The following is a 9,662-nucleotide window of genomic DNA, read 5'->3' as shown; positions in this document are numbered from 1 at the left end:
CGTAGACGGCTTTTGGCACGAACTAGTAACCAATCGCGTAAAAGTATTTTTTACAGCGCGCCTTTGATTGGTTGAACAAATTTTTGAAGTTGACCAAGAAGAGCCTAACTGCAGCCCCTAACTGCTGAAAACAAGCGAACGGCACCACGAAATGTACATGTCTTACTGTTCAAGTTATTGTTTATCAAAATGTGCATTTAGTTAGGATTTAAACCTACCGGATACGAATCACTGGTCTCCTCTTCTGTCATGATTACAGCATTGAAGTCACTAAAAACATTGGAGCATTCAGTAGAATGTGTTGTGTTTTGGAGTCAGAGTAGAGTTGGCAGCGAGCGTAAAAGAAACTGACTGCTTCGACCGGCTCAATTTCAAAATGTAAAGACACTTCAGATGAATGGAACTCAAGAAAAAAAGACGGCAATAACATATCGGAGATGCCTTTTTACATCTTGGTACAGGTTTATTGCTATTGTAGAAAAGTCCGGCTGTCCCTGAAGTGGTTAAAATCGAGCGCGACGACTGTAAGATACCGTGCACTGAAAGTGCGAACACCAGCCGGGATCCATGCATGTGACAACAACTTTCTGCTTCACGATCAAGCCCTTTTTCGAAGCCTAAATGGACAGGACGGCTACACAAGAGAAAGAAAAATTGTGGCGACTATTTCTGTGGTTCTAAAGGTGTCTTTAATTTGGAGTCCTTATGCGTTTAGAGCGGTGAAAGCACAATATTTCTAGACCTGAACTCAAACAATTGCAAGGGAAGCCCGAGTACCGCATTTTAGAAACGCATGCCGCCCGCCTTTCCAGGTTCGGATTCGGAAAATGGAGGTTCTTTTCGAGAAGTAAATCTAAGATTTTTTATTTAAGGTAATGTTACTGTTTATATATAAATGAAAATGCGAGTTAAGAACGACTTTGCCAGAGGACCAGGCAGGGGTGATACAAGCCATCTCTCCGATTTGGATGAAACTTTGCCAGATTGAAGGGCTCACCCAATAACTTTGAAAGACAAAGTGGGTCGGCTTTGCGATTTTTCCCTTGGGAGTTAGACCACCCCCCCCCCCCCCCCCTGGTTTTTGACCCCAAATCCCCAAAATTCCACTAAAATAAGCAACAAATGTAGACACCGCTCCTGGCTACAGAATATAATGAAATTTATTGTTATTCCACACACATAAAGACTAGGCCATTGTTAGTTTACACTGCAAGTTTCAAGCCATTTGGGCTGACAGGTGTCAATCAAAAATTGCCAACTGCTACCCATGTCACGCAACATTTATCAGTTATGCAAATTAGCTCAAATTCTGATCCAAATATCGTCAAAGTCCAACTTCCTTTTTCCAAACAGTTTTTACCATGTTACAGGCGTAGCTTTGTTCTACTAAAATCACAAATAAAATTTTTGGCATCTGTTAAATTTTCGCGAAAACAGATGTTAACATAACGTGACCAGAGACTGGTTCTAACAAAGAGGCAAGGACCAAATTTAAGGAAATAAAGCACTATAGATCGATTCATTGAACACAAATTCTAAGGTAATTGCGATTAACAGTGTCTGTAAACACAATGTAGAGCAGTTACCTCTAGCAGAAGGCAACATTCAGTGCAATATCCCTTTCTGTTATAATAAATACCTCCTAAATTCTGTTCTTATTTATTGAGTGTAATGAACAGTCATGACGTTTTTTAGTTCAAAGGAATCGAGGTGCAATATACGAGTTTTCCAGTGCATAACGTGGTTTAACAGTTCTTAAATATCCATAAAGACGATAACAATCGTCACACTTGACCTTGTTACTGACCTTCAATTAGTTATATCGTCAACACTGCCTTTTCACTGCATATTAACACCTCGGTCTGTGCCCGCCGTAAGCATCACTGAAGTCGGCCTGAAATTATTATTTGTCTTGACCGATTTAGTTCCGAACTTACTTTCGTTTTTCTTAATTCCACTGTGGGTTAAAACAAACTTTCAATTACTGGTTTCGGCTCATCGGGGGAGCAGACATGGTAAATTGTTCATAAGGTTGTTCGTGAGCGCGTGACGAAGCATGAGCCCGCCACCTTGATCAGCGGTTAACTGCAGCTGCAGAAAATATGTATATATGGTGAAGCCATGATATTTTCTTTGCATTTTCGTTTAAAGAATTAGATTGCAGACAGTCTTACAGTTTAAGTGAAAATACCCCGTAATATGGAAGAAGATTCGAAGCTTCTTTCACTCCGTTCCAGGAATTGCCTCTTACCGGGGTGGGGGTAGGGATGGCGGCATAGTATTTACATTAGAAACTAAATAAATGTAATTCACTCTTGACTTAGCGCATTTTTGAGATATAGTGTCTCTAAGTTGTCATTCCATCCACGGGTTGACTAACATGTTACCTTTAGAACGCATTTCTATCGCCCGGGAGAAGGGCGGGTTACTCCCATCCATAAATCACATTTGAATGTAGACTGTTCACAGCCCCCCTGTTTTTTTTTTCCGTTGTTTTCTCCAATCACTTAATGCGTCAAAGAAATTCTTGCTTGTTGTTGTCACTGTGAAATCTTCTTGCATTTAAAAATAGAGTGGCTGTGGACATCCTAACGTCAGTTACGTGTGTACCGGAGTGGTTCTTTAATGTCAGCCAAACATGGGAGTATCCTCTCCCCTTTTTTGGGTACTATTGTTATACCGTTTCACTTTTTTTTGGGGGGGGGAGGGGGGGGATTTGCGACTTTTTTGCAAACTCCACGTAAATTTCATTCTGGCATCTTTGGCCAACATTAGACGCAACTATCCCACAGACGGTAAACAGCAGGACTTACAACTTATTATAAGAATTCAGCGTCTTACAATAATAAAATTACAGCTCCAGCTGTATTTGAACTCGAAGCCTTGTTACTATCTCCTCTGCCTCGGCAACGAAGTCTTCCTCCTCTTCTTCGGTTGGACTTGGATCAGCCTGGTCTATGGGTAGTTGGCCACTTCTGTGCAAGACAGATAGTCTGCTAAAGTACCGGGCTATTTGCTCAACAGTCAGCCAATCTTCTTTGTTGAACACTTTCTTTCCACTCTCGTCGCGCAAAGTTCTTAGTTTACTGCAGACATCCATCGCACTTGCTTTTCTTCCAGTCTCCTCGCCTTCTAGGAAAATCCTTTTCAGGTGAGTCTTGACCTTCTCTGAAAAGCGGATGCCTTTGTTGGATGTCTTCAGCGCCCATCCCTTTGGGATTGGACAGGTGGAGCATGTGGTAACGGCTGTTTGGGAGCTTGACCTTGCTTCATTGTTTAGGTAGCTTCCAGAGACCTCTTGGCAAGTTTCGGCCCATTTTTTCTTGATGGTGTCGTAGGTCGTTTCCTTTTCAAGCCTTACCAAGTGCTTTCCTACGTCCAGGTGCTTTTGTAAACTCATAAAAGACTGGTAGGTCTTTGTACATCCCTCTTCAGGGCATGACAAATACACCATTGCAGCTTCGGCAGCTGGTGGCTCCGCTTCGGCAGACTGTTCGGACGGGGTAGGCTGAGGCTGTTGGGATTCACCACTCCCTGAGTCTTGGGAAACGGATCTGAAAACACCAGCTTCCACTCTCGGTACACTAAAGCCCCCCCCACACGGCTGCTCGACGTGTAGGTCTGTAGGTCCCTGTGGTTTTCCAAAACCTTTTACCTGAGTTGGCGTAAAACGTTTACCGGAGCCCACATTGTATGCCTTCCAAACTAGAAGACCGTCAGATTCAAAACTGAAGTTGTTTAAAGACTGGATCCCGGACATTGTGTGATTCTTCATGGTCTGTTTGGATACCTGAACCTTAACAACTGCTGCCTGGCACCCCTTTACCCCACCATAGGAATCGATCGCAGCCTTCATGTCACTAGCGCTTTTGATGTCGTGGCCTTCATTTATGTAACGACGCATGTGACTCTTTACGGTGGCGATTCGTCTGTCACAGACATCTTTTCCAGCCTGTGGGTCACTGTAATCATATCTGAGGATTTTAATGCCTACGCGCCGTCCAAGGCTTGGAAGTGAGATGATGAGATAAGCATTGTGGTAACATCCGGCATTGTCGCTCCGCAAGAAGGCCTCTTGGATGTTAGGGTTTGCTGCTTTGATAGTTTTGAGTGTGTGCTCTGCGATTGAAGCCACTGCAAACCAATCTTGTTTGCAATCATCAAACAAATGAAAGTAGGTCTGGGTCTGGAACAGAACAAGAAAGACACACATAGCTCGAAGGACTAAAAAACACATATATATTAATTTCTAATATTAGATGGGTCAAGATACATAAAAATTGCATGCGCCTTGCCCAAAACATGTTCCAAGGCAGCGACCTCCGATTCTAGCGATCGGGAAAAGCTTCCGGCACGTTTCAAATACAGTCTAGAGCCTGAAGACGGAGCAGTGTTGGTTGACAGGGTGCCATGTTAACATTTCTTTAAATTTCCATTTGTCATATAAACCCTCATGTCAGATTGAAAAAGGAACAATAGACGTCTAAACTTCAATTTTTTACGTGCTTACTTCAATTTCATTACTGCCGCTGGTCTTTGTCACAGCAACAGTCACATGCCATGATTTGCCCTTTTTGCCAAACCAATCGCGTTGCGTTTCCCGGAAACTGGCGGGCAAAAACTTCATGGCCCAATCCATTACTAAGAAAACTTGGCTTGGCGATAAATTGTCGATAACATCACTTTTGGCAGAATCCTGGTGAGCCGCTCGCAGAATGTGAGCTTTCCATTCGTCAAGTTTAGGGAGAGCAATGTCTACTTCATGTTTGATTTCTTCTTCTTGGTCGTCCCCACTGACAAAAGAAACACAAAAATAGTAATAATAATAATAATAATCGTATCTATAACAAAATTCTCGATTTTGATTGGTTCTGCGCGCGCCTATTTGTCGCGTAATCGGCGCGCGATCACGTGGGTGTCCAATACAGGTATCCAATTTGGCAACTTCAAATTGGATACCTACGCCTCGCGCGTCAATCACGCGCATATAAATGGGTTTTTTCTTGCTGTTTTCCCACTGTTTGTATACCAGTGATTACCATTGACTTTTACACATAAACGATTCTCGACTTCCTCCTCGATTTTGTTATTGATACGATTATTAGTAGGACCTCGGTCGTACTCAGGGTCGTGCTCGTAATTTTATCGTCCTCGCGCTGCGCGCTCGGCCGATTTTGAACTCGCCCGATCTCCCTGATTGTCTCCACTCAGTCCAATTACTATTACTAATAATAATAATAATTAAAAATACAACAACTTTATTTCACATAATATTTTAAAAAAAGGTAACATGTGGATAAAAAGGTTCTAAAAGTTAACTATAGCACAAAACTATTTACAACAAAAGGTTCTATAATACAGTTGTTTAAATGAAAAGCAAAATATGTTAAAAAGAAAATGAATAAAATGCTATAATAATAATAATAATAGCAATAATAATAATACTAATAACAATAATAATAATAATAATAATAATAACAACACTGATGATGATGATGATGATGATGATGATGATGATGATGATAATGAGGACCATTATGCAAGCACAAAGACTGCTTTGCGGCTGTCATTAGGGCTCTAAGGCATTTGCGCACAAAACCCTTCCAGCTGTGCAGGCTAAATATCAACTAGCTAGCCACCGACACTGAGGTGAATAGTTGTTTTACTATTTACTCAAAACAGTGAGTTAATATAGCTCGAAAGGATGATTTTGACTAGTTTATTTTTGTCAAATATTACAATTTTCTCGCGCGCGGTGCTAGAAGGTAAATAGTTATTATTTATAAAATACGCACGCTGATCATATCTAGTAAAAATGTAAACGTTATATCTGTCATCTGTACATAACAGAAATCCTGCGATATACGTAGGTGGCAAAGATTCGTCCAAAGTCTTGTAAAGGGCTGCATTATTACAATTTTTCACAATAAATAAAACAATTATCCTGCGCAATCTTGTGGAATATCGTCTGATTTGAGCCAACGACGCCGTAGGACGAGTCGGCTAAGTATCAGGCGATATTCCGCGCGATTTCGCAGCATAATTGTCAAAGGATACCTGGAGTTTGAGTAACCAATCAGCGCATGCCAAAAATGCTATCTACTCTTTCAGTACATACTAATGGCAGATATCAAAGATAACTAAAAACTAGCAATGGTATGTTGCAATTCCTGCGTTTTGATTGGTTAACAGGCAATTGTTTATGAGCTCATATACCATTGACCACAAATATGGTAGCCGATACGCGTCAACAAAAACAGCTGGGGAGCTCAAAGATTGCAATTCTTTGGGCGTTTTTAATAAAACAATTATTCCACTCGCGCTTGTTGTATCTGAGATCGCTGTAGCCAACTCGGCGCGTATCGACCATCTCATATCCAACACGCGCTCGTAAAATAATTGTTAATTATACAGCATCCATTACCTATAGACGACAGTAGAAGAAGATAGAGCTAGTTGTAGATCAACAATGGCATTCCGTAAGTTGTCACATCTTTCACAGACTATGTTGTGCTCATGGTCACAGTGACCTTGGTAGTCGCGCTCATTGGTGCTCAGCGCATACACACTGCATTGATCAGGGCACGTGTCTGCTCTGGACACATGGATTTTGTAGTCTGTATTTAAATAATTTTTCACCGACTTCAGGCGGGAACTGATGTCTCTGCTTGTTGACTCGTGAAGACCTATCAATAGAAAAACGTTTCAAACGTTAATTCGGGTTACGTTTGAGCAACTTCAAGGATCGGATCGCGACGTCACGACTTATGTATTGCTGGTCTTCAGTAGCAATGAAGGTAAGCGGCTCTAGCTGCCAATGAAAAACTTCGTTTTGAGTTAAATGAACAAATGTTTTGAAACCGTTTGTCTAACACGCGTAGCGAATGTCACAGTCGTTTTGATTGACCATTTACACATACCGTACGAAGCATTTTTCTAATGAGTAGAATTCAGTGACAAGGGAGTAAGGAGGCTGAAGAGAAAGGCTCATTGCTCGCCCTTTTTTACACCAAATATCGCGTGAAGTAGACAATTAACCATTTTGAATACATTTTCTTTTTTTTTAAAGGTACGACAGAGAAAACTCATTCAAATAAATAAAACAGTTATGTATCACCTCTCACACTGGCTGCCATATTTTGTTGTTAAATATTGCTCGGAAGGAAAAGCTTAAGATAAACTCATGCGCCTTTTTACCATAAGGTTACTATTTTCAGCGGCTATTTATTTTAGCGATTTTTTAAAGCAAGATTTACCGAGTACCGGTATTTATTTTTCATTTTCCGAAAAAATTTAAAAGTTACCGATATTGTGTAAACCAGTTTTTAATAAACATAAAACTAAAATGGAAATAAATGTTCAGTAAAAGAACAAAGTCACTTGAAATTGGGTGAGCAATTGCATTGCCAGATAAAAATATTTGCCAGCATCTCTTTTTAAAAGAATTTTTCAAGTTGACTATGCTTATTTTGTTTCCCTTTGGGGCGAAGACGAGATACATAAATTTTAAATTTGGCCAAGACAAATTTTGACGAGCACTTAATTTAGCAATTTTAGCCGAACTCGTAAAATCGCAAAAATTAGTAGCCGCTAACAATAGTAACGTTAATCAAGGTATACTGTGACAGCCTTTCCAATGATAAAAGGAAAATTATGGGAAGTTATTCGCCTACCCTTTAGTAAAAGTACATACCCAATGTGCAAAGCATATTCAATGTGTTATCCAGAGTTGTGAAAGCTGTTGCCCCATCGGCCTGAGTGCTGTCTAACCCAGCTAGGGATTTCTTCTGAGATGCAGCACATATCTAGGAGAAAGCAGTCGTGGTATGATTGAGTATTGATATAAAAGTCACCAGCTAGTTACACAACCCTTCAGCGGAAAAAAAAAACTCGTCCTCGCCTTTAGATATGACACAATGAATTTATGAACATATCCATCGATAAAACTAAATACATATATGTTATTTGCCGGCTGGGAGGTCCGTTTAGTGAACTGTGCCGGGTCGGCTGCCCGGGCCGCGGCCGGCTCCCGGGTCCGTTTTCCTCGCCTCCTATTTTTTTTTCCTCTTTTGTGTCACCCTTCTTGCATGTGTCGCCTGGTCTAACCGCACCGGTACTATTTTTTTTCCTCTTTTGTGTTGCTCCCGCCGGTCTCGCTGGGGGTCTGCGGCCCTAGTCTCCATCTGAGGCAAAGCTAGGACCTCCCGGCGGCCTGCACCACATATCGTCAACCTCTTGTTCCCCAGTCTGTGCTTGCGGTGTGAGAGCTGAAGTGGGTCGCCTGCACGGCGGCACTTCGAGACGGCATCTCACTTGGGCGTAAGCAGTTCGGTGGGAGTAGCAGAGAAGCAGGTGTGAAAGGATAAATCGAGTCTGTCCGGCGACGCATAACCGCAATGGCGTGATCTGCGAATGCACAAACAACGATCGGCAAACCAACTATTGTCACTGTCTCGCCTGAGAACTCCCTTTATTCCACTGCTATTCCTTTCATTACAACGGTTGGTGAGCAACTACATCGATTATCATTTTGGAGAGCAAAACTGTCGGGCGCTCTCCCGCGTGTACTCACGAAAGCGTTACCGTGGCCCGTGGGCAGAGATAGGAGAATCTGCCCGCGCTGATAACCAATCAGATTGCAGGATTCGTTACCGTGCCCTCTTGGAAAAAAATAAATTGCTTTCTTTTACCTTGAGCATGTTCAACAGCGTTGTTCGCCCTATTGGTTCAAATCCAGACTCAGTGCAGTACAACTGATAGAGATGAATTAGTCGAGATGCAACAACTGTCCTCACCACGTTTGGGATTTCTATTGTCTCCCCGTTCGACAGTTTTAGGTTCTTTGTCCCGTAGGCTACGTCCTGTAGAAATGACGGACTTGAAATGAAATCGAGAAAGTGATCCACTTTAACTGGATCAAGTCGACACCGCTGCAAGACCGGGGGATCAATCACCTGTCCCGGACTAGTGAGAAATGCATGTTTCCTGGCCTCATCGATCCGCCATTTGGTCAGACCTGGGATAAAGCTGAGTAACTCTGTCTTGGAATAGTCGTTAACAAAGACAGATAGGATTTGCTGCCTTGTATACCAGTTTCTGGCCTCATTGTACAGGATTATGAGTCTCGCTAGCAATGTCTTCTTGGGAAGATTCACATCCGAGTCAGCGGAATGGCTGTAAGACTCCAACACTTGTTGCAGAAGCCATTTTGACTGCCCTGGTGCTATGGCATCTTGAGTAGTTTCAACAGCTTGCATGCCTTTTCGTTTGTAATAGCGTCTTGTGGACGATGAAATGCTTTGCACGTTTGTATTCAGCTGAGACCGTACAGGGCTTACTCTTCCATCGGCTTGTCTTAAAAAATTATTGAGGGAGTAAAGTTTCATCTGTATCTGGGGTGTTGGCTGCCACGATTCCATTGATGTCTCTATGGCCGTTAGGGAATCTTGAGAGCCAGAAGAGAAAACCTCTGAGCCATCATCACTACGCAGGGCTCCACTTTAAGGCAACGGCAGGTCTGTATTGCGTTTGTTTTGTAACTGAAACAAGGAAATGGCAATATATGAAGTAATATACTGCAAACGTCCGAAAAGCAGAATTACTAAGGAAAAACAGGATAAAACTTCTTCTTCAAATAGGTGTTATCGATTTTTGGCGCTGCC

The 9,662-nt window shown here is 42.0% G+C and overlaps 1 protein-coding gene across 1 annotated transcript; it reads right to left on the bottom strand.

The window, feature by feature from the left end:
* Nucleotides 1-2,123: 2,123 nt before the first annotated feature.
* Nucleotides 2,124-9,443, bottom strand: LOC144646167 (uncharacterized). The gene is made up of 5 exons (XM_078505710.1): nucleotides 8,691-9,443; nucleotides 7,694-7,805; nucleotides 6,425-6,686; nucleotides 4,511-4,793; nucleotides 2,124-4,186 (listed from the first exon to the last, which is right to left on the bottom strand). Exons 1-5 carry the CDS (start codon nucleotides 9,417-9,419, stop codon nucleotides 2,852-2,854), a joined length of 2,721 nt encoding a protein of 906 aa, XP_078361836.1. The 5' UTR covers nucleotides 9,420-9,443; the 3' UTR covers nucleotides 2,124-2,851.
* Nucleotides 9,444-9,662: the final 219 nt, after the last annotated feature.

The sequence above is a fragment of the Oculina patagonica genome, chromosome 3 (assembly GCF_052425735.1).
Source record: "Oculina patagonica isolate OP01 chromosome 3, crgOcupat, whole genome shotgun sequence".
NCBI lineage: Eukaryota > Metazoa > Cnidaria > Anthozoa > Scleractinia > Oculinidae > Oculina > Oculina patagonica.
This window is presented reverse-complemented; position numbering and strand designations above follow the sequence as displayed.

What these genes read in the sequence shown, in the direction of transcription:
- LOC144646167 (XM_078505710.1), bottom strand. Translation starts at nt 9,419, where the DNA reads ATGGAATCGTGGCAGCCAACACCCCAGATACAGATGAAACTTTACTCC. An exon ending in TCTTCTACTGTCGTCTATAG is followed by an intron (nt 4,794 to 6,424) that starts GTAATGGATGCT and finishes TTCTTTTGTCAG; the next exon opens with TGGGGACGACCAAGAAGAAG. An exon ending in GCGGCAGTAATGAAATTGAA is followed by an intron (nt 4,187 to 4,510) that starts GTAAGCACGTAA and finishes GTTCTGTTCCAG; the next exon opens with ACCCAGACCTACTTTCATTT.